Source organism: Vidua macroura, chromosome 3, assembly GCF_024509145.1.
Source record: "Vidua macroura isolate BioBank_ID:100142 chromosome 3, ASM2450914v1, whole genome shotgun sequence".
Taxonomy (NCBI): Eukaryota; Metazoa; Chordata; class Aves; order Passeriformes; family Viduidae; genus Vidua; species Vidua macroura.
The window spans coordinates 103,293,599-103,318,182 of NC_071573.1; the positions used below are offsets into that span (position 1 = coordinate 103,293,599).

The 24,584-nt window shown below is 36.7% G+C and overlaps 1 protein-coding gene across 6 annotated transcripts in view; it reads right to left on the bottom strand.

Annotated features, from left to right (window-relative positions):
* Positions 1 to 714: 714 nt before the first annotated feature.
* The window catches only part of CYRIA (CYFIP related Rac1 interactor A), a 55,885-nt gene continuing 32,015 nt past the window's right edge, over positions 715 to 24,584 (bottom strand). Inside the window, exons 1-11 of one of the 6 annotated variants that reach the window (XM_053973945.1) lie at positions 21,983 to 22,221; positions 20,098 to 20,177; positions 12,239 to 12,360; positions 11,249 to 11,354; positions 10,094 to 10,230; positions 9,932 to 10,009; positions 9,548 to 9,664; positions 9,374 to 9,453; positions 7,738 to 7,864; positions 4,003 to 4,073; positions 715 to 2,873 (exon numbers count right to left, since the gene is read on the bottom strand). In XM_053973945.1, the coding sequence (XP_053829920.1) occupies positions 2,810 to 2,873; positions 4,003 to 4,073; positions 7,738 to 7,864; positions 9,374 to 9,453; positions 9,548 to 9,664; positions 9,932 to 10,009; positions 10,094 to 10,230; positions 11,249 to 11,354; positions 12,239 to 12,360; positions 20,098 to 20,177; positions 21,983 to 21,987 (987 nt within the window). In that variant the 5' untranslated portion in view covers positions 21,988 to 22,221 and the 3' untranslated portion in view covers positions 715 to 2,809. Of the gene's footprint in view, positions 2,874 to 4,002; positions 4,094 to 7,737; positions 7,865 to 9,373; positions 9,454 to 9,547; positions 9,665 to 9,931; positions 10,010 to 10,093; positions 10,231 to 11,248; positions 11,355 to 12,238; positions 12,361 to 19,830; positions 19,911 to 20,097; positions 20,178 to 21,982; positions 22,226 to 24,584 lie in introns of those variants that run through there. The other 5 variants (XM_053973947.1, XM_053973946.1, XM_053973948.1 and 2 more) reach the window with 5 other exon arrangements.

Below are 24,584 nucleotides of genomic sequence, written 5' to 3' on the forward strand. Positions count from 1 at the left end.
CCTTTCATGACAGCCATCCAGTAGCAGCAGAAAGCTTAGAAGTCATAAATTATGTTTCAAACACATTCTATTGTTCAAAGTGACAAATCTTAGTCTTTCAAATTCATACAACCCTAAAATAGTATTTTCTTCCACCACAAAACTAGCAAAAAATTTTAGGGCTCTTCTGAATCAAACTATTCACACTCATTTATGAGCATTCTGAAGTATTGTCATCATGAGGCTTAAATATTTATCAGACCACAAACAAGTACTCTTACATAACAATGAGACAAAATAAGCAGCATTGACAAAATGGAGATCAATAACTTTGACCATTAATCTATACGGATCTTCTTCCAAAAGCTATTCATTTGAATTTATCTTACAATTAAATGCATAATCCTCTGGTAACCTTATTGATTATAAACACAACCTGAGATGCCCCCCATAGGTCAGGATGACTAATGTGAAGATATAAAAGTCAGAGAAGGGATTCCTGCCCTCAGCAGCATCAACAATTCCCCTTGGCCATGATGACAAACAAGTACTAATATATGTCAGAAAAACACAAGATTTTTTAAGTGATGTGAAGTTATACTGCTGTAGCACACAAGTGAAACAAGTGCAAAATTTTAGGACACATAGAAGTGAACCTACTATATGATCCAAAACTTTAAATGAGGTATTTCTCAACCTGTTTATGTTGTCACTAAATATAGGGAGTCCCAAAGCTTACTGTACCAAATTTTTTATTATTTCAAACAAACTTCTGTACAAAAACATCAAAGCAGGCCAAGAAATCCCGTGACTTCACAAACAGCACATGACAACTCACAGAATGCTTTAAGGTTTACATTTTTATTATACAAGTGACAAATAGCTCTTCTCTGGGGTATTTAAAGATAAGACTTCCTTGTTGGACAAAAAAATTGCAGGTAAGCATATATTAACTTCAGTTACCAAAGCTCAACAAAATGGCCTGTCATCCACCTAATTTACCTAACTGGAAGTGACTATCAACAAAGCAGGATTTTCTCTAACATACATTTTTAAATGTCCCCCCCATTAAAAATGGAGCCTGTAAACAGTGGATTTACTACTGTGAAAAAAAGTCTGGTCATTGCTTTCAGAAAAAGAAAAAGATCTAATGTGAGTGAGTTCTAACTCCCTCCCCAACAACATAGCAACCGGCTGCTGCACTTGCAGGGGTGTGACATGAATGCTGGAGATGTGGTGCTGTCCAGTATCAGGACATGCATGACATTGGCACCTGTGGGTTCTCATCAGGTCTGAGAAACCTCACAGGGGTTGCTCTACTCAGAAATAAGCTCTCAAATTAATCCCTACTCCAGAGAACTTGTGACATTAATACTGTTTAAGGACTGAGTTCAATGACACAGTTTGTCACAGTGCAGCCAAGTTCCAGCAGACCAAATGCATCTTCAAAGTCTTAAGGTAATGTTTTTAGAAGAGATGTGCATGAAAATTCCAGTGAAAGCACACAAACCCTGATTATCTATATGCGGATAAGCAAATACAAATCTGAATCTGTGCACAAGTACTGGAGTTTCCACACATACATGCAAGCAAAGTACACAAAATCAAACACATTTTCAGAATGTGACCTCTGCAAGAATATGTACAGCAACTGCAGACCACCCAGTAGACACACATAACAGAGCATGAGCACTTTGCTACTTTTGGCAAAGTATTTATATTCCATTAACTGGAAAATTTACCAGAAAGGAAGAACAAACAACTCAGCAAGGAACTTAAATTCTTGAAGTATCAATCACATCTCAAAAGCCAGTGAAGAGCAGTCAGCTGATAAATATTTCTGTGTTGACTCTAACTCATCTAATGAATAACACTACCAGAAATTTAATGGAATTCCTAAGAAGAGATCAGCTCTTCATTTTAAACCATCCCTAGTCTGATGCAGCTGGTTTGACACCAGGGAAGTTTGCTATATAAGAGTGTACTAGTTTAGATCAGCCAAAAAATTACTGTCTAGAGCTGTCTGGTAGTTAATGTTCACTGTGATATATTTACACTGACAAACCGTTTCCAGTTAAGTCAAGGCATTAGTATTTTCCCTTTCCTTTCTAAATCTAATAAAATTATACAGAATTTTCAAAATCTATCAATGATCTTTAAGCATATTTCCTATTTATTTATATTGCATCTGAAAAAGGATATTAATTTCCTCAGTTGTTGAAAGGTAGGGGTTATACTTAATTAAAAGGTAAAATTACTGTTTGAAATAAATTTTTGGATGCCAGACAGCACATAATCCATAAAATTAGGTGGATCTCCACTTATTACAGGAAAGACAATACATTTTATGAGTGATGAACATTCAGGTATTCTCCTATTCATACTAGTTTGACAAGATCCTAAAACTGACCAAAAAACTGTGCATGTGTTCTTCAAAACATACCAAATTAATTTTGCTTTCTCTTATATTAACTTTCTTCTTCTTTAAAGTTCCTTTTCTGTGGTACCTTTGACATTTCAGTTTGATTTCCGTTTTGTCTTCACTACTACTTCTCTGATAGAGAAGGTGTTTAAGGATTAAAATGCACAGATAAACTGTCTTAACTGAAGTATCTAAGTAAAAAAGTATTTTAAAAGTCAAAGATATAGGCTAGAATAAAAACTTAGGTTGCACTATATAAAGTCAGTTAGGTTATGAATAGATTCATGTATTTTAGCAATGTGAAGAAAATGGTTATGTAAATACACACAAGTATTAACATCAAACTGTATTAAATTATGTAAACATACACATCTGTGATCAATACAAACATCTACTTGTCTGTGGACACTACTGCAGCATAGCTCGAATTTGTTTTGAAGTAGATTCATCATTCAGGTGTTTTGTAGTGAACCTGGAAATTACAAGTTAAAACAATAATTTATAAAATGAACAGAGATAGGAAAAAGTCTGAACACTTGAGCATGTTTTTGAAATCAGCACAGTTCAGTTACACAAAGGAGGAATTTACATGTTCATCTACTGATCACTGGAATTTAACTGGCAAGAATCTGGTGCTCTTTATCTTCTAAATACCCTATGCAATAAATTATTCCCTGCTAAAAGGTGGAGAACTGTGGCTAAATCCTGTTTGTTATCTGCCTATGATATTGTCATAATCTTGGGTCAAAATTATCTCTCATTTTTTCTAGTTAACAGCCTCAAAAGAAGCAAAATCATGAAAAGACATAAGAAATATGGTAAATACTAAAATCACTTAGGAATCTAGACTGAATTTTGGCATAATCTATGACTTCAGGCTGTTTTCTTAAATATTCTGAGAGGACTGAAGAGCTTTAGTGTGATTTTTTTCCATTTAAACCCAAGCATTCTCCACTGTTTATGCTAATAGGGAGACTGATTATAACATGAGCTTGAAACACACTTGATACCTGTAGATTTAACTCCACACCAACTTTAATTCAAAAGACATGATAAGCAAATGTGGAAGTGCAGTTCTCGATCTATCCAAGCATTCAACAGCTAGAGAACTCAAAACAGGTCTGAAAAAACTTGTGTTTGACAACTAACAACATTCTCAGCTTCAGAGAAGCATCAGACCCCTGTGTGTCTTCCTTCCCAAGACAGCATCATAAACAGGATTGGGATTTAGGATGCTGTTTTCTTGAAGCTGTATAATTTTGCAAGATTAAAAAAGAAAAAAAAAGTCTTACTGAGATGGAAAGGGAGAAGTACTTAGAGTTTGAGAACTAGAAATCCGACACTTCATTTCTAAAATGTTCTAGATACTGGGGTATTTCATATAGCAAATATTAGCTAGTATATACTGTTTACAGTATTAACAGTTATTGTTTATTCAAGTGAAATTTAATGGGAAGAAATTAGTATTAAAAACCCCAGGTGATAAAGGCAAACTTGAGAGGATTATCTTATTAAATCAATCTTCTAAAGTGAAGAATCTTAAATATAAAGAGATTGGGAGAAAAACAAAGAGGAATTTTCTAAGGCTGAATACCACATACCTGAGAGCATTCAGAAGTCCTTCCACAGAGTCAGGTGGTTGTTCCTTTAAAACTTTTATGCATCCCTTCATCTGGGAACAGAAGCATGCCACTATTGAACAATAATATATGAATTGCACTAGCTGAAAACAAGGAAAAATTTCACCATATACAGACAGGTTTCTTTTCTTACAGAGTGTTAATGCTACTTTATGTGACACAGTAAAAGCATTACAACTTACTAAAAATTATCTCAAAATTAAAAACTTAACTTTGGAGAAAACATCTACTTTAATAAGTGTTTGTAGAGAGTAAATTATGTATTAAGTGTCCATATTTTAACTTGCACACTGTTTCTTCAATTCCAAGTAAAAAATACAAAAATTAAAATAAGCTGGAAAAAAGAGATTTTGGGAGTTCTGTATCATGGCTGTTAACAACTCTAAGAAGAGATGTTTCAACTTTGACTTTTATTTTTATGTTTGCATCCAAGGAAGTAATTTTCAATATTCAGTTTTTAGTTGTAAACCTAACCAGTGACAACTTATGATTTATTTCATAACTAGTGGCTAAAAATTTAACCTAAGTCCACGGTGTTGATTTTAACACCACATTGAACGAACATCTTTGTGGAGACTGTAAAAAACAGGCTGAAACTCTGTCCATATTTACAAAAGAGGAAATGAAGCAGGGAAAGCTGGAGTAGAACTCATTTGACTCATTCTACAGATTCCCTAGCTAGTCAACAGAGAGAAAAAAGGAATTCTTCTAACCTATTCAGAAGGTATCTTCCCCCATAGTACTTATTTTTTCCCACTGCTATGAAGACATTGAACCTAGATATTCAGCAATTAGCCTAGATTAATTCCATCTTACTCAAAATGACAGATAAAGACACAACTGAGTCAAGATTTGAATACTTTAATTTTCCAAGTCACACTGGAGTGCTAAATCTACATGTCAGAATTTTCTTTGCAGCTGAAAAGCACCTCTGCTTATATAAGGAAGCAGATGATTAAACAATTTTAAGTCAGGGTCCATTTATGTGCTAGCAAAAATTAGTCCAAAAATGTAGCTCAGCATCCTCGACAGGGAGCTGCCAAACAAACACTGCTCACAGCTCAGCTGGCTCATTTCTACCTGGAAAGTGTAACTAGCTTTGCAAATAACAGATCAGATGAGATTCTCAGGCTAGCACCATGTATTTTGAAGTGACATGGTTATTCTTCCTTAATTAGAGAAGCTCAAGTCTATGTGCACATCACTCAATACAGGTTTACATGCCCCAGCAGATCTGATCAGACCAGACCAAGTCAAAGGGAATAAAAATTCAAACAATTATTTTTCATTTCTGTTAGAATACCTAAAACAAGTAGGATAATGCTGGGGTTTAGGATTCTTCCTTTTGTTTCTTTCTCTCGGGCAATTTTTCTCCCCTATGTGTTGCTAGGAGACAATAACGACCGGCTACTCAAGAGAGACAAAAGAAGTTGCCACAGCTCAGGGGAGGAAAGCAGCTGGCTCTCTCCTTTTACCTGGGGGTTTCTCTGGGAAGGGCAGAGACACCACGAGAACTGGGCTGGGAAAAAGGGGTTGGGTGCAGCCCCCAGCTCTTATGTGCTCTCGGAATTCAGAGGGGAGAGAGGCTGCAGTCGCTGTGGGGAGAATTCCTCACCATTGCAGGGTTCCATCTCCTGCTGCCTTTCATCTACCGGGAGCAGAGCTCCGCTCCTAAGAGCGGCGGTTGCACTGGGACTTTATTGTGAGCACCTCACCTCAGTGATCAAAGGACCCTTCGCCATCTGCTGGGGTGCCTCAGGGCAAACCCCAGGAGCCCCAGCCTGCCTCCCTCCTGCCCTGCTCGGAGCCGGGCTGCGGCTGCCCAGCCCCTCCGCTCCTCTTCCACGGCTCCGGTTTTTCGGCTGCACTGTAGCCTTGCACCCCCTGCCTGTCGGGACGCCCCGCGGTTCCAGCTATAGCTGCAGAGTTTTTGATACAACTCCTCCACCACCCCGGGATTTTGGCTCCTTCCTGCCGTTCCAGCTCGCTGCTCCCGAGGATCCTGCTGGGCGTTTGTACAGAACACCTTCTTTCCATCCCCGCCCCTCTCGGCCGAGCCGCCATTACCACGTGCTCACTGAGCTCGCGCCACAGCGCCCCCTGCAGCCGCGGGGGAACCCCCGCACCTGCCCCGCCCGCTGGGAGCCAGCAGCGCCCCTGCCGGCCGTTCCCGGAACTGCACGAGAGGGGAAAGCGCTTGGGGAGCAGGCGCACACTGTTTATTGGCTTTCTGGGCTTTGTCTGCCTTGTTATACACATACATACTAGTAAAGAACTGGTATTACATTTACCATATCTTTGCCTTGCACTTAATTTCAAAGTAATAATAATTCAGAGGCAGGGGGTCATCATTTCCATTCTAAGGGAGGTTCCCTCCTTCCTTGGCTGACGCCTGTCTTTCAAACCAAGACAGATGCCTAAGCTAGGAGACTGTCATTAATAGCTTAAAATACAGCCTCCAGTCTTGAAAGAGTGAGGAAATGGTAATATATTCCACTGTCCCTGAAATTCCCTTGAAATAGCCTGAATGGCTGAAGTGAATAGTTTGGAGAAAATAATTGTTTACCACAGCAAAACAAACTCATCATCTGAAACATTAGGAGATTTTTTTGAATTACAAAAAAATCACTCAGCTAATTATGCAGATCAAGATTTGAGACCATGTACTTGTTTTTTAAAACTGAGTTGTACATCTCCTGCCTCCCATTTACACCTGTTAGATTACAGGGCTTTAGGATAAATGTGAGAAACAAAGTACACACAATGTACATTTGGTCCTATCAGAATTTCATTTGTGCTGCCTCTGTAGGCAAGAGACTGAACCAGCATTCAAGAAATCTGCATTCAAGTCCCAGGCTCTATCTGCTTCATGACCTTGAGCAAATCTATTCACCTCTGTGACAAATCCTTCTCTCTGTAGACAGTCAAAGAGGAGACATGGCAAAATTCTGCTATCCACAGATGCAAAATGCTAAGGAAGATCCAGTGTCATGGAGGGCAATAATATGTTTTTTTCCTTCTCTTTTGAAGAAGTCTCTCTTGTAAAGAGAAAGACTTTTTATCTTTTTTCATTATTAACAGCTTATTGCTGCTGAAAGAAGTTTTGTGTGAGATTTAGGTTTGTAAAAGCATGTAGGAAAGACAAGAGTACTCTTTTCATGTGTGCTTGCAATTTATCAAATGGAAAAATAAGATTGATTTCTCTGTGACTGGCCACGCCGAAGATAAAAACTAAAGGGTCATTATCAACATTACAGCAGTAACATTTCAGTTCTGTTACTTCAGATCTCAGACAAAGCAGAGATAACATTGAACATCTATCTACTTATTTACAAGAGAACTACTGCCAAAGATGAGCATTTCAGCATTGACACATTACATGGTTTTAAAAAAATTATGACCACAGAACATATTCCAGGCTAGGTGTAATATAAAATTATTTTAGCCTAACTATACAGTTGGCAAAAAAGCAGAGATAACTAAGAAAAATTATTATCTGTGTCTGGAAGAAAATAAAAAGGCTGGTCCTTATTTTATTTTCAAAAAAACCTGACGTATTAAAGAGCACAGATGAAGACAAATTCTAAATTGCCATTCAAAAGCAATTATTTATACCAAGCCATAAGCTTGTGCTGAAAAAGAGTTGCAGACTAGTACTCTCAAACCTACGGAGTATTAAAGAAAGGCTTCTCTTACATCAATCTTTGATGTCTTTGAGAAAGCTCCCACAGGATGAACATGATCGTACAGAATTATAACTCCCACCATTACTCGCATGCAGAACATAAGGGTCTCTTCACTGGTGAATCTACTTCTGTACTCTCTGGAAAACAGAACAAAAGAAATAAACATTCTAGACCTTTTACTAGACAATTTTAAAAACTAGACTGGGAGTGCATGAAATCTGAACCAAAAGTATATTTTAAGGTTGCAGATGCATATTAGTAAGTATTCGAATATCTGTGAATTCTGTAAGCCTGTGCCAATTTACAAGAATGGTTAGAGGGCACACAGATGTAAACCTCTTGTCATACCCATGCAGAGTTGAGATCCTCAAAATGTATGTGATGATGGCTTCATAGGAAACTTAATGAAATTTGATGGAGACTGATCTGAAACACTTCAGTTTAATCTCAGAAACACCACATGCTGGGACCTCCAAGGAAAGCTACTGTTTTTGCTTGAATTCCTACTTTGGAATAGTTCAGTGGGATCTAAGTTCAGCAGCTGGGAAGTTCAGGGCTTCACCAAGGTGGATTGTAACAGTCATCGTACACTCTCTCTCTCTCTGTCTCTCTCTCCCCCTCTGTGTATTGTACTACCTCTCAGTCTAAATTGACTTCAACTTTTATTCTTCCACAGTATTGTAACATGAACAGACTTAAAGGTTACAGAAATTTTGATGTGAAAATGCTTGATTATCCCACAATTAGAATTAAATATCAGATAATCTTCTAGATGACTCACAACTTTTTTCAGTGCTTTTCCAAAAAATGAGCTGACTTGTAAAGCTACTTTTCAATTACTACTTGTCTCAGGATTGTGAGATGAGTCCCACCCCTACAGACACTTCTCCAGAATTTTCATGAACAAACACAAACCTCAGTAATTCTACCCTTTACATGGCTCCATGAACAAATGACTTATAGGCAGAAAGACTACCTTGACTGTATCTTACATGTGTTTTCCAGTCAAAGAGACATCTAACCTAAAATATACTCCACTAAATGCATAGCAAAATAATAATAAAGAACCCTACTGGCTGTTATTATCTACATTAGCAGATATAAACACAATTGTACAGCTGAATACATTTATATGAATGAAAATTCATACAGATGATTTTTTTCATATCTAGAATGAGATAGCTTCATCCAAAAAAAGATCTACTTAAATGATCCTTGAAATAACCCTTGCGTATTTGCTAAAGTACCACCTGGAAGAGCCAAAATCTTGCCCTCTGTGTGCTAGTAATTGAGCAGCATGGGCAAGCAGGAGGCAGCAGTCAGCCTTTGGCCATGGTTAGACAAGACAAAGACACTGAAGCCTGCGAGTGCATAAGATTATTACACTCGTATTTTAACCTTTTGTTGAAACGCAGGCTGACCATGTAAGCTCTCCCCCACAGAACATTGACTCGTGAAAGATATCATAAGGTGGTTAGAACAGGAGGCAAGGCTTTCTAACACCAGGTCATGCTTTTTATATAAAAGAAGTAACAACTTAAGGCAAAGACACAGGAATTCACTTGGGAAAAAAGGTGTTATCCTAGGTGGCTAATTAAAATATAAGTACTGTCTACAAACCCCCCAAGATTTAAGATAAAACTTACGGTGTTTCCAACATGACTTTACATACACTGGCCATAGTACTTAGACAGTCTGTTGTATTTTCAATTGGTAACGTTTTGTTCTGAAAGGGTAAGAAAAAGGCAGTGTTCAGTAAACTATCTTGTAAAATTAAAATCAAGAATGTCTATGTTAGACCTTTCTTCCCCTTTACGTACCTCAGATACAAAATGTGTCGTTGCATTACTGAGGGTTTTCAGCATTGGTGTGGCCTCTGCATAGAACAGGGACATCCTATTGGCCATTTCATTGTTCACTTCATTCTCAATGTCTAGCTGATGAAAACAGAAGAAAAAATAGTAAAGCTCTTTAAAATCTTGCCAGCAGCAAGAAAAAGATGCAGTACATGCTCATGTCAGAAAGCAGATTGTTGCTTGAACAGTCCTCTCTAATCACTTCATCCCAACTGCTGATTAACTCTCAGTATGAGAGAACATGACAGCTACTAAATCAAAAGCAAAAACTTTACCAAAAATGGCATAAATGCATCCTGATAAATAAATACCTCACTGCATGCAGCACATCAGAGTTTATTTACTTACATGCATGTTGTTTATTCTGTTGCGACTTATTGTCCGCCTGTAGTAACTGAAGTCGTTCTGAATTGCTGGGTTTCTCATCTTCCAGGAAGAAAAACAGGAAATAATCAGTTTTAGTTCAAAATACACAGCAACAATCAACATGTATTGAAAGACTTTATTAACCTTAAGTTCATCAAAACGAAGAGTAAAATGTAAGATTTCTGCAAACTCTTTCGCTAGAGCCTGTTCCCGTTCCAGGTGCTGAGTTGGAGTGTAGGGAGGGCATGTCAAGGATTCCAGTAAACTCTGCAGGGCTTTCTCTGAATAAAAATCAAAAGCACAAATTGTTGTCAGTCCACACAAAGTTTTAACTACATATCTAAAAATACTGCATTTGAAGGAAAGAAACCCTCCAAACATGCTGAGCCCTAAACATGCTTTTTCTTACTATTCTGAAGTGAGAAACATTAATTAAAGACACCTGCCTCTTCAGGCTCTGCCATTTTCTCTCCATTTTGTATCATTGAATTCTTTTCCATTTTTGTCACCCTTTATCTGGGATCCTTATCAAAAATTCTAGAGGAGGCAGTTTTCTTGCATTCAGATATTCAACACTTTCATCTTCCTCAATTAGCCATCAGCTCAGTATAGAGATTATTCTGGCATCTCTGTTACTAAAAGTGTACTCTTAGGCACTGATAGCAATATAAATCAGCTTCTGTGCCTGTAATTACTAGTATAACTCAGAAGTGAAAGACATAGTTAGAGCATGTTGTAGAAGAAACCCCTTGCACTAGAAGCCCTCTCACTTCATACATCTATTTGCATCCAGAGTCCTAATTCAAAGAGTAATTACATCACCTTTTGTGTTTGTTGGGATGTAAAGTTAGTGTACAACACATCCAACTTTGGATTTTCACCTGTGAGAGAGTTTATTGATACACTTTCCCCATTATCACTGCGTTTAAAAAATCTCAAAATATTACTGGCTTACATTCCTTTTAAAGCTCCAGGGGATTCAAATTACAAAAAATAAATTGCATTAGTCCAACATGGACCAGAGAAGTGCAGAAACGTGGCAGGAAATAGAGAAAAACTTTGTGGTTTTATCATGTTTTTTGCCTGTATGCTATTTAGGTAATATAGACAAGCTAACAAACGATGAAATTAAGATTAAAGAGACAGCTTGATAAATGCAATTGCAGTTAAATGTCCATTGATATCAAACAGAAATAATATTAACTCTAAAGCTCTTTAAAAGTTTGTGGAAAGACAAAACTTCCTCTTTCATTATATATAAAAAAGCCTTTAAAACAGAAATACTAAAACAGGGCTCACCTAATCTGAGTGAAAACTCATAAAAGCGCTTTAGCCTTACAACCAGGGGACAGACTGAATTCCATGCTTTTTCTTGCAGCTGAATATCATTGGGATTTTGTATTGCCTGAAACGAAAATATTACTGTAAAGACCTGTGATAAATAAATAACAAGAAAGAGGTGGTTTGAAATTTTCCTGTATTATTTTAAAAAGTATTGTAAAACACAGAAGAATTCTGGGAAATTACATTGCATAGGATTCAAAAAAATACCATGTTTTCCACTTTCCCTCTACACTTGTAACATACTGTTTTAAAATCATTCATTACAGTGAACCACTGACATATGAAATATGTTCTAGCATATTCTTTTGGGAGCAAAACTATTGTAAAAGCATCAGGTAAAACTTTTTGTTTGACTACTGGTTGCAAAAGTAGCCTTTTTTCAGGTTTTAATGCTTTTGAAAACTCCAACATGTTGAGGTTTTTAAGTAAGCAACACCTCACACTAAGAGTATCTACAAATCTGATCACCTGAGAAAAATTCTAAGTTACAGTTCAGAAGTGTACTTCAGGACTGGTTTCAGAGAATAAGATGCCTCTAAAGTGGATGTGAAGTTGTAATTTACTGAGGTTCATTATTCCGCTTACAGAATAGAACAACTATCTGTATCATGTTTCTGACACTTGAGTATTACTTCTTCCATGTCCTCAAATTTGACTTCATGAGATACATGAAACAAGGTATATGAAATGGTGTTTCTTAAAGTGAAAAATAGTAACTAATTACTAACAGAAAACATGAAAGAAGTTCTAACAGCCATCATGTAATGATTTCAAGCTAGAGCTTTATACTGAATGTTATGCATAATCTGATATGTATTTCATAAATACATTTTGAGGAGATTTTCACTTGAGTTCATAGAATGTGCTTGGATAGAGACCAGAAGCAAGGAACACATTGAGTTTTGCCTGATTTTGCTTCCAAAGAACTGTCATTAACAAACATACATCTCTAATTTCTTGTCCAGCTCCTTTGTAAGCCTGAAGGTCTGCAAGCATGCTTTCTGAGTCCTGTAAAACTGCACTGATCTGGTTCCAGACCTCCCTTTCTCCATCCGTGGGCTGTGCATCTAAGAAAGAGAAAAGCAAAATGCACAAAGTCAAAAGGAAGTTGCAGTACAAATGGCAAGATTATTCAGTTCTACTTAACAATACCATATCCAGCTTGAGTATGTGTAACTCCACTCTGAAGTAGTATTTTTCCAAATATACAATTATCTGCCATTCTGCTAACATCGAAGCTTCTGCTTTTTATAGCAAGGAAGGAAAAACAGTAGTTTTTGTATGCTCTGGCTTGTAATGCCTCTTCTCATAATGCAACATTTTAAAGAGCAGCAGTATCATAAAGCAATGTTATTAGAAAATAGGATAATGCATCAGTCCCTCTCTTTCACGAGCTCCATGGCTCAATTACAAAGAATTGCTCACTTTTCTTGCAGCTTGGGGATAAAATCAGGCCTTTCAATGGATGGAGCAGTGGGATATTGCTCCACTTTAACTTTCCTCCAGGCTTCCTTAACCAGGGTAATTTATTTCTCCTTTTGTAAAACAGATACAGTACTATTAAAATAAATTGTTTCTTATGTATGTCAGGGATCATTCCTGCCACTAAAATAAATCCAGCTCTGCCAGTTAATCAGTTTTCAGGGTGTGAGTGACCTGTAGACCTTTACTGTTGAGAGAAATGACATTTGAAAGTAGATCAATTTTCCTATTCAAATCTCCTCCTATGGGATTTACACAGCAGTGTGACACCAGGGAGTGATGTTATCCCCAGAACACTGACACATTTGACAAGGTAGAGATCTTCTGTCTTCTTTTCCTTTAAAACATAAAGGTGACAGGCACTGACCAAAGACTGGATGACCTACATATGGGATTGCAGTCTATATATGAAGGAACAATGACATCTCTGCGGAGACACGACTATTTCTTCCCTTGGATTTGTATTAGCTTGTAAAGATAGAATGCTAATTTTTATGAAAGAAAAAACTACCTTGAAGTTGAATCTTAGAACTTAAAGACTATTTGTTCCAATTAAAAGCAGTGAGGTAACTTCAGTTCAAAACTCATCAATTAGGATGAGCTACTGTATTCATCTCTACATTAATAGACAAGAAATATTAAAAACACTTATTCTATTTAGTTGTCTCAATCTCTTTAAGAAAACTGATAGAATTTTCTACCCATATATCCCATATATATGGGATTAATCTACCCAGTCCCCATTAGAAACAAATAAACTGGTTCACACTGGAGTATATGGAAAACAAGCATTCTCTCCACGTTGTTTCAGGTTAGGGTAATTTGTTTAAATGTATGAAGTTACCTATGGACCTTGCACAAACAGGAGACAAATGTAAATGAGATTTACATGTCTGTAGCTTCAAAGCAACTCATACTTAAAACACTTCCCATATTCCTATGACACCATGAGTTCCATGAGACTGGACACATAATACTGATTGGACTTTCCTTTTGTTCTGGAAGTTTTCCTTTCTCTTATTTGAAAAGTGAAAATAAATACACACTGGGCTTACTTAGTTGGGTTTTATAGCCAAAATATTTCATGTAACTAAAAAATTCCACTATCCTTCAAAAAGGGAGGGAAAGGAGCACCAAAGGGAAAAACTCTCCACAGGAAAATCCCATCTGGGACATGGCTGTTGAACTGACCCATCAATCACTTTAAATTTACAGTGTTCCAGACTGGTTCTTTCCTCAAGCTGCAAGAAATCTCAGGTACACATCGTAAAGGGTTTGCCATCTTGTGATAAACAAGCAAAACAGAAAACTCTTCTGACATTAACGAGGAAAGCAGTGATCCTGAGAAACAGTTGCATACCATACAACAACAGAGCAGGGGAAGGTGGGAGTCACATAAAAATCAGTATCTCTATTTTATTAGTTAAGACAATGAAAATAACATTTCAGTGAATACTAACACAAAAGAGAATAAATAACTTGTTAGTGCAGTTCATGAATGTAAAATTTGCATGTGCAGGTCTGAAGCATCTTGTTTAACCTTGTTGGTTAACAAGGTACTTCTATGTTAATTTTTACAATTTATTTGCTTTAGAAGTACTAGTGCTAAATGCTATAGACTGCTCAGCACTTTGGGACTTCAAAAAGGCCTTTAGTAACACCCTTTATTGTAAGTCTTTTTCAAAAGTTCCCAATTCATCTTTTGGAAGCTGGAGGAAGGAGGAATATTTGAAACTCATTGAGCTTTCTGTAGTATCCCAGCACCCGGAGACAGAGTAGGAGCAAGAGGCAGGTAGGTGTGTGGAAGAGGGAAAGAAAGGGAAGGGAGAGGAAGAGGGCTGCAAAGGCTCCAGAGCAACAGGCTTAGCTTGCACTTGCAGAAGTGGTTTATATTTATGTTGGAAGCGTTTAGCTTAAAAAGAAAGATAGGGAGGATGATTCAAGCTTCTTTTTTTTTAAAAAAACATGCATTTATTTATGAAATAGAAGTTATGCAAACAGATGTTCTGATAAGACCATGGTCATCTTTCAAAAGGGATTTTACAAGAAGATCCTGCCAAAATGGTCAGCTAAAATGACTGAAATGGATCACTTTGAAAACAATTTCATCCTACTGTCAACAACAACAATAATAGCAGCAATAACTAAAAGGAATCAAGACTTCTTCATGACAAATTTTGACTTTTAGAACTGGCTTGCTATTTCAATGAAACCAAAGCTTGTTTCTCTGCTCTGAATTAAATGCCAGTCCTGAACCATGGTGTGGAATCACTGGCTGGCTGTGCTCACCTCTTATCCCCACACCACCAGAGAACCAGCACATGCTTCAGGAACCTGAGCCCATTTATAAATGAAACCACTGGCCAACCCATGGTGAATGCAAGCCCTCTCAGTAACATGTTACCATAATGGCCAGACTCATTGCATTTCAAGGCTGAGTTTTTAGAATGCTCATGATTAGCAATCAGAGTATTCTGTCCTTAATAAGACAAAATAGAGAATCCTTTCACTTCCCTTTGGACAAATGTTTCTAATGTGAACCCTAACCCAAACAACTACATGAATCCTGTATCAAATTAATGCAAGAGTCAGATGAGGCTTGGATCTCCCATATACAGATTCTACCAGGAAAATCTGAATATTTTAGCTTTGGAAAGAAATACACTTCCACTGGCTCCATCAGAAATAACTGGACCATGGTAATTCATCCATTCCATAAACACATGCTCTCTTTCACATTTACACATGACCTATGCCATGTTTTGGATAGAACTTCAGACTTCACAAAGAACAAGAGCAAACCTGGACCCACTACAGCTCATTTGTGGATGCATTAAGAATTTCAGGTGAATGGTGGGGCATGAAAATGGGGTCATCATTATTTTCTTAGCAAAATACTTGTCATTTGTTTCACAAAATCCTCCTAACAGTGTAAGGTATCTACCTCATCCTTCACCAAATGTGCATTAGAAACAAACATAGAAACTTCTAAGTAGGTAAAACATTAGTATTCATAGGATAAGATTAAATATAGAAAGGATGTGATGCCTTTACCAATACCAAATGAAGTGCAAAAACACCTCAGAAATTAATTTTAATGAAGAAGGAACAGTACTATGAAGAGTACTAAGAACAGGACTACAAGAAGCACTTCCAACTCACACACCCTTTCTGAATCTGAAATGCAGACCAAAAGCTGAGAACTTTATTCCACCCTTAGGTGCTTAAGTAGATTCCCACTGAGGCTGTTTAGTTCTTCCATTTCAGTGAATGTAGAATCATAAAAATACCATGCCCTTCTGGCCTTCACAGCATAGCAGAAGAAAGTGAATTAAACAAGAGCTTTCATGGGTTCTGCTTTCAGCTTTTCTTGTCATACCCATTGCTGAACATGGCAAATAACCTCAGCCAGCAAGGTAGAGAGCAGTACGCATATTTAACTGCATAATGCTAAAGTCCTATTTCAGATTTGTCACCATGACAATGATTTTTTTCCATGTCAATCTGGGACAAAATTAAAAGAAAAGCTCAGAAATGACCAAGGGCATTATAATTACAGTGAGTAATGCACTTTAGAGGGTACCAGAATCTGCTACACTCCATACATTAATGAATCCCCAGTACTGGATAGAAACAACACCCTATCCGGGCTACACTGGATTTTTTAATTTTGTTCTTTCTGAACTAGCTAGAATAAAGCAAAGCTCACAAAATTGTTAATACTGGCTCCAAGCAGGATGCTGTGCCAGGGAGATCAGTGCCCAGCTTCAGCTCTGTGGTGGACAGGGAATGGACACACAGCACCTCTCTGACTGAGCTGCAGTTTCTGGCTCAGGGCACTCCACAGCTTGGGAACTGAGTGCAACTCCCACAGGCTGGGTGCAAATTATATCCCCAGCCTTGCTGCCTGTGCAACAAGGGTATTAATTAATGGCCTATTATGTGAAAAGTGGGCAGTTGCTCTGCTGCCAGACACGTTCTAATAATAGACCCTTTTAATCGCGCATGAATAATAACTGAAAATTTCATGAATCTGTCTGGGGATGTGGGGGAATCCTCGAAAATAAGATTCTTGGAGGGGATGAGAGATATTTAACTAGGATCAAGTGAAATCCACCTAGCTAACATAAAAAAAAAAAAAAAAAAAAAAAAAAAAAAAGGAACCTGCTCACATTAAGGTGAGAAACGTCTTATAGAAAGTATTTAAGGAGAGGATTGGACTGTTGCCTCTTTCAAATTATTTCCAAGAATTCATGTGGAATTATTTGTTTACTTTGCCTGAAAAAGGCAGCAGTGATTTGACAATAGATTTTCTGCAAAAAAGAGCAATTTTAAGACGGTACAGATAGAGCTCAAGTACCCAGAATTAATTTATCTGCAACTAATTTAAATAAGGTCAACATTTAAAGTACCGAACAGTTCTTGAACTGACAAAACTGACACATCCATTTCAAGAGAATTTCATGTGAAATCCTGAAATCCACAGATTCTCAAGACTTGCCACTCTCAAGACTTGCCAGGCACTCACTTTTCCTAACATTAATTTCAAGCCGAGTGCTAAGAAGGAATTAGGGTAAAGTGAATGATATATAATCAAACCAAGAGGTAGCAGCTTGATTAAAAATACTCCCATCAAGATCCAAGTGTAAAACAGCAAAATGGTGGATTTTCTAGTAAGGATGAAATTAATTTTTTTTATTTAAACCTTTCAGTAGACCTTAAAAAAGAGTAATCTGGCTGAATGCATTAAGTCTGCAATACCCCTTTAAAGAAAAGGCCCTTCCACCTGCATGGAGAATGTTATTTTTCACACAGACCCAGCATAACTGCCCAACTCTAAAATGAGTACTGGGGAGCAAACAGAACTGCTTTTGCCATAGAGCATTAACTGAAATTAATGCTGGATTCAAGTTTTTTCAAGTATGACCATGGAGCTACAAAACTGAGCTTCCAGTTTGAATTGAAGAATAATGTTAGGTGTCAAAAAGAATTGCAACTGACAATGTGGACACCTGCATAAAAGTAGGGGAAAAGACATGATGTCAAACTTTTTTTTTTCTTTTTTTTTGTAGCCAGCTAATGAAAAAGCCCATAGAAACTAAAAAGCAAGATGCTGATGCAAATAATGAATACAGTAAACACATCAGCTCAGCACACCTGTCACCCTCTGAATGGCAATCTGTAGTGACCATGTTCACCCATGAGCTCGAACTGACAGCTCAGGCCACAGAAAGCCACACACCCTGACCACACCAGACTCTGACCCATGTCCACTCATTCAGAGTGTGCTTTTCCACTGTATGATGGCCAATTACAGGAGACCAAAGCACAAAACCATAGTCCTTTAAAACTTTTAGTCACATCCCTTTGAGCCAATACAGATTTGGTGCCACTAAAAACCTCTGGGACTGTATTTCGAGAGAAAAACTTTTAAACTTTCACTTACTAGCACGAAATTCTCTGAAATTTGGAGATGACAGTTTTGTTCCTCTCCAGGTAGCTGTGCCTGACTAGTGTGCCCTAACCACTGGCACCTCCTATGGGAGAGGGTACTTAATTCAGTTCCTGGCCACGTGCTTTTGGAAAGAAAAACAACCTTCACTGCCAAGGCAACAAATTCGGTATTTCCCCCTCTCACCACCACCTCTACCAAGGCTCCCCACTGCCAGAGCACCTGTTTCCTGCCAAGCCTGCAGCCTGGGTCAGGAACACTTTCTTGCCAACAAGGACACAATGGGGCTGATTAAACCTGTAAGCTCAGAGCAGCTGAAAGCTTTCACAATAGCTTGGCAAAGCCACAGAGCACTGCCAAGGCCCTCGAAAGTTTGGTAGAAAAAAATTAAGTGGTGGTTTGGATAGAGGTTTGACATCCTGGGATGACAGCACAGTTTTCAAATTATATAGACAGAGAAGAATGGATAAGATACATGGCTCCTCCTAAACCCAAACTAACCAATTAACCTTTTTTCATATTTTAAAACTGATTTTTCATAATGAGGTAATTAAGCTCTAGATGAGAAAATTAAGGTATGTGCACAGTTCCAGTCATACATTCTAGCTCTCATCTAAGAACGCATGTTTGAGCAATTTCATCAGATCTAAATATGTATTGAAATTACTTTTTGAAGCAGTGCTTCTGAATGTACACAGACATACACACTCATGTCAGTTACTTCTTTCAGAAAATAATTCAGAAATAAATGATTAAAGAACAAAATTATTTCAAGATGACAAAATATGTGTCTAATCATCTGAAATGCTCTTTGAAACCATGCTACAAAAGGAAAGTATTTTAAAACCACTAGATTTTCTCAAAACTTTTTGGTTGGCTTTTTGTTTTTTTTTAAGTATTAAGAGAGAAAACGTCACACACTGTTAGTGCTTCAAATAAAACACATTTCATGTATGTAGTGAAGACAGATTAAAACAGTATTAAAGGATTTGGTGACAGTGTCTAGAAGTAGATGCAGGGAAACTGTATTCAGCAAAAGTGAAAACAGCTTTGGATCAAATATAGATGTGACAAGAAAACTGTAATAGGAAACACTGTTCTGCAACTGATAACCATGCAATTTAGAGAGATGCAATCAAGCACATACACTTTGACCATTTCACTACTTTTTAGAAACTAGAAACCCAGCTAAATCATCACTGGACCAAGCAAAAATAGTTCCACGTCCACTACTTTTTTTTTTTTTTAGCTTTTTATTTCCAACATGTATTTCCATTCAAGGAAGAATCATTTTTTTTAAGCCTGATTTGTTAAAGAAAGATGAGGTTGAGTTAATTCATATGTAAGTTTAACAATAGCTCATAAATGTTTGAATTTAATTCAAGATAGGGTTTTACTTGCATATCTACTTCTCTGCCCTTTTCTCTGCTCAGAATGAAGTAATTTTGTATGGTTTTATAAATATCAGAAAGTAATATTTTACTGAAGTGTAATTTGATTTGTTTGCAAATCCCTTTTGAATTGCTTTATGATGCATAAGCACATGCAGTTTATTAGGAAATAATAAGCAAAGAAGGCAAGCCAGGCAAGAAGCTTTGCTCACTTTCAAAGTCAAGGAAAAAATTTGGCCCCTGATCAAGCTCTGTGCAAGTGAGAACTTTTAAAAGATTTCCCATTTGGTTCCTGAAAAATAGAAAAGGAAGAGAAAAGGAGTCCTGAGTGAACAAATTATTTTAGAGACAAGGACTTGGACAGATTGGTTGTGCTGGAAAATACACACTGTAAGCAATCAGATTTTAAAAGTTTTCCTCAGTTTGCTGCTAAGTCAAGGAAAAGATTTTCTCATTGTCTTGTAATTGTTTGAACTTACTTTCAAAATCCAGGAAAAAATGTGGATAGTTTTCAATTTCCCTGGTAAGGACCTTAAGAAGATTACCCATCCCAGCAAACCTAGTAAATGCAACAAAATCATAAACAGTTATACATGTAAACTCAGAATACTACAGCTAAGAGCTTGACACAGTCTGCATCATATATTCAACATTTTGGCAAGTTCTGGACCATGAGAAACATTTTGATGGTCAATTCTGTGACATTTATGCAGAATGAGGAAGACTTCAGATAAACACAGAAATAATACTGTTCAACAAATTGGATTTTAACATCAAGATAACATCCCAGTATATAAACAGATATTTATGAATTTATTCACATAGCAAGAGAAATAAACTCAGAGCTATATCTCTATTTGTTAATTCTCTAAATTGTTCGACTCCAGATTACTTATCATTTCCAATTAAAAACTGACATCTTAACACTTGTCTTAGACCTTCAGCAAAAATCCGTGTACTTTTAAGAAAATAACTCAGTATAAGGAAAAAAAAAAACCTGGTTGTTTCTAGTCAGTAAGATTTATAATAAGATTCTATAAAATTCTATCAAAAAGGAGAGCTAAAAGCTTTTTAGCTTTTAAAAGTGTATATATGCATTAACAAAAAAAAGAGAGCGTAAAAAGGGGAGGTTTGAACACTATTTTTTATCTGTTATTCCTATCTTTTATCATCTTGGAATTTTTTGCATTTCAAGTTATGAACAACTCCCAAAAGGAAAAGTCACCAGTTCTCAAAAAAGCAAGTCTCTACAGAAGAAAAAAAGGAAAGATATTTGAAAAAAGGTTTTTTTGCCAGTATAGTCTTTAGGAAGATAAGTTATTCTAATACTGTGTAGAAGTAGAGCTTTCTTGGTCAAACTTAAACTTTTTCTCAGAAGACAGAAAAGTTAAACCATGAAAAGCACATATCAGGATAAAGAGATCTGCCTGGAGGGATGTAGAAAAATGTAATTTTAGATTTAAAACACAGATTGAAAACTGATTTTTGCCTCAAAGAGAAAAATTCTCATTACTCTAAACCATGGCTCTTGGGGATCACATCTGATGTTCATCTGTGATTCAGTTTAACTCTTTTCCCACTTAAGAAATCAGACCACAAAAAATTATTCTAAGCATGTACATGGCTGATACTCCACATGAGGAGACAAAGCTTTTTTCAAGTTTTCCCACAAGCATTACAGTAGGAAAAGTATCATCAACCCTAATTTCTATGTGCATATAAAGGATGTATTTCTACATCAGGAAAACCTAGGAAAGTAATGTGAGGCTTGTAGATTTCAAAGTAAGCACAGCCACACCATAAAATGATATAAATTTAATCAATAGTCTGTTCAGAACATGCAGTTTCATGTAAGCAAGGCTTTTGTTAAATAAATGGCTTTGTTTTGCATTAAATACTTCTTCAAAGTTTTCTCTCCAGAACAAATCCCGTAAGCAGACAGTCAAGCCCTTCGTAATTAGCAACATCTTGCATATACAAAATTGAAACACAAAGAAACATTTTCCATTATTCATAAAGTTATATGCAGGAAAAATATTTACACTTTTACTTTCAGAACAAGATCAGCACCTTATAAACTGAGTTTGACTTTCTGATTAACCTAGAAAGGGGAAAAACATGCAAACAGAGCAAAATAGATTTTATACAGTGTTAAAACTTGTATCTTCAATAATTTAATATTTTCATCACACTGGTATAATACATTTTATCAGCATCAGCTAGGAGAAACACGATAATGCACACACACTTATTTTCCTTTTCATAACCTTGAAAAAAAAATTACATTATGTAATACTATCACAATTGACATGACTGACTCAGCTTGGAATCTTCACTTTCAACTCTTTTTAAGCCATATCTTACCTCATCACGTTCAATCTTCAGAGAGTACCCAAGCATTTCTTCTGCTGCCAAAGCTTGCACTGCATCCAGAACTGGTTTAGCTGATAGCATGCTTCGAACAGCGAGGAACCCTTTGTGCCAAGAACCTGAGGATATGCTCCCTCATTTGCATTGAGTTGCTTGAGGTCATGTGCCCAAGCTCTGCCTCTGATCCTTCTTAAAGAAGTACAGCACATCTCAGCTTGGGAGATTTCTCAGTATTTTTCCTGAACTTTTGTTACATTTCCTAACTTGTTTTTCACTTTATTCCCTCTTCTTCAATCCCTGTGTAGAACCTGATCCAGCTATTCAGGTCACAAGTATGGAACAGAAGCCTACCACAAACTTATATACACACATGTTCATGCGGGTGGCATTTTCCAATGATCCTGGAGGCTCTGGTTTGACACCACCTATTTTCAAAGCACATCAACCCCAAAAATAGTCATATTCAACATCAGCATCCCAAAAATATGGTTCAGGCAGCTGCTAAACATGTTTTAATTATTTTAATATAATTTCTTTATGGTTTCCTAAAAAACAAAACTAAAAGCAACATCTGGTTCCATGAAACTTTCAAGTGTAAGTGTTCATCATTCAACACTAAATTTTAGTTTCAAATTAAAAGGCCAAACTTAAAGAAAGTGCTAATAAATGCAAATCTTTGCCTCAAACGGAATTATTTTATTCTGCATAGCCTGCTGCTTCCCAGTACTTGGCTCTTTCAAACTGTCTTTCCTCAAAAACTCTAATAACATATTCCAAACCTCAGGAACTGAAAGTCACCTCCAGGATAATTTTAATGAGATTTTAAAGTAACTAATGGCACACATTCTGAGCAGGTCTATATATATATACTGTGATTGCAAGAGAAATGCAAATAACAGCTGATGTACAGAAGCAAGTCATAAAGGTTTAACGTAGCAGCATAAAAGTCTATTTCATTAAACCGGAAAGCATTTTATTTTACTTACTGTAAAATCAGTTTAAATGTTGAACTGAGACTCAATGCATATATAAAAAATTGCTGATGCTGCACCACTAAATGCTAGCAGCTTCTCTTTAGTGTCTAAATTCCTTAAAATTCCAACTTGTAACTATGCTTTAAAAATTATGACATGTTGAAAACAATGTCTTCATTTTTCCTTATTGTTTTCCAAACCATTAAGGCTTACCCTAAGATATTACATAATCATATAGAAAATATTTTTAAGCTATTGTTGACATTTTAAAGCTCATTGCTTAATTTTTGGTGCTCAACATTTAATTAGCACACAGACAAATAAAACATAACCCAGCAATGAACAGGAAGGTACATTTAGCATTTTGTATATTATTTAACATTATCCAGTAGCAGATGTTAAAACTTGAGCTTTGAACAAAATATCACATGCTGGTTTTCCAACAAATAATTGTGTTCCTAAAATTCCACTGATTTAGTTTCAACATTCTAGAGGTATTACCTTGATGGGAAAATAAATTCCTTCGACCCCACTAAAGTAATCAGTTTATTTCTGAATTGTGATGTATAAAATACTATCCCCCCCAAAAAAATCAGAACTCAACCCTACAAATCTGCCATGGATTTTACATACATATACTGAAAGTATACTGAAATACATTTATTATATACTTAAATTCGGTTTTGAAAATATAGTAAGTGTTCCCAAACTGGGTATTACTAACTGAACACTGAATATCACGTTATTCAGCACTTGTTTAAAATTTTGGTTTACACACTGTTTTAAGCAACTACACAACTCTGTGGAGCTTTGCACCACTTTCAAGTAACAGCAACAGTACCATACAAATTGCTAGAGAAGTACTGATTGATTTCTTCTCTTACAGGACTAATTTAATCAGTACCAATTCAACACCATCAGCAGCACTGCAGTACACTGAAGATGTAACAGACAGACAAAGCTTTAAAACTTTGTGTTAGTGAAAAAGGACACATTCACCAGCTCAAGCCTTTGCAGCTTATCAGTGCTCCTTTGCCAAATAATATTTTCTAAATCTGTCTGCTCACATAAACATAATCTGAAAGGCTTTTGTCAAAATGAGCTGGATCAGCAAATACCTACTGCTTAACCTCATTTAGATCATCCTAACGAAAGCAGGGCTTGTGCATGTTTTCATGAGCAGCTCCACTGTGAGTTTCAGGAGAAAGGCTCCCAAGCTCAGGAGTGGCAATGGATGATTCAGAACGATAACTTCTAGTGGCACACCTAAGTGGGTAGAGACAGGAGGCATCCAGTCCACAGTTTGAGGGAAATGTACTAAGCATATCAGCATCATTAAACCACTGGAACTGACCTTACTGCATGAATAATTAATCGTGCTTGCAAAAATATACCAGCATCTGAACAAACTCAAGATCTCTCAGATCAAAAGCATGATTCCAAATCACTTTGATACTCACTCATACAGTTTGTTGAAGTGCTTGTGTGGATATTCTCAGTATTGCGGATATTCTCAGTTCAGTCAGAGAGAAAATGAGAGATTTCTACCAGGCTGAGCCTTTCTCTTTTTCTCTCTGACTGAACTGAGAATATTCACATGCTTGTAAGGAAACAGCAGAAGT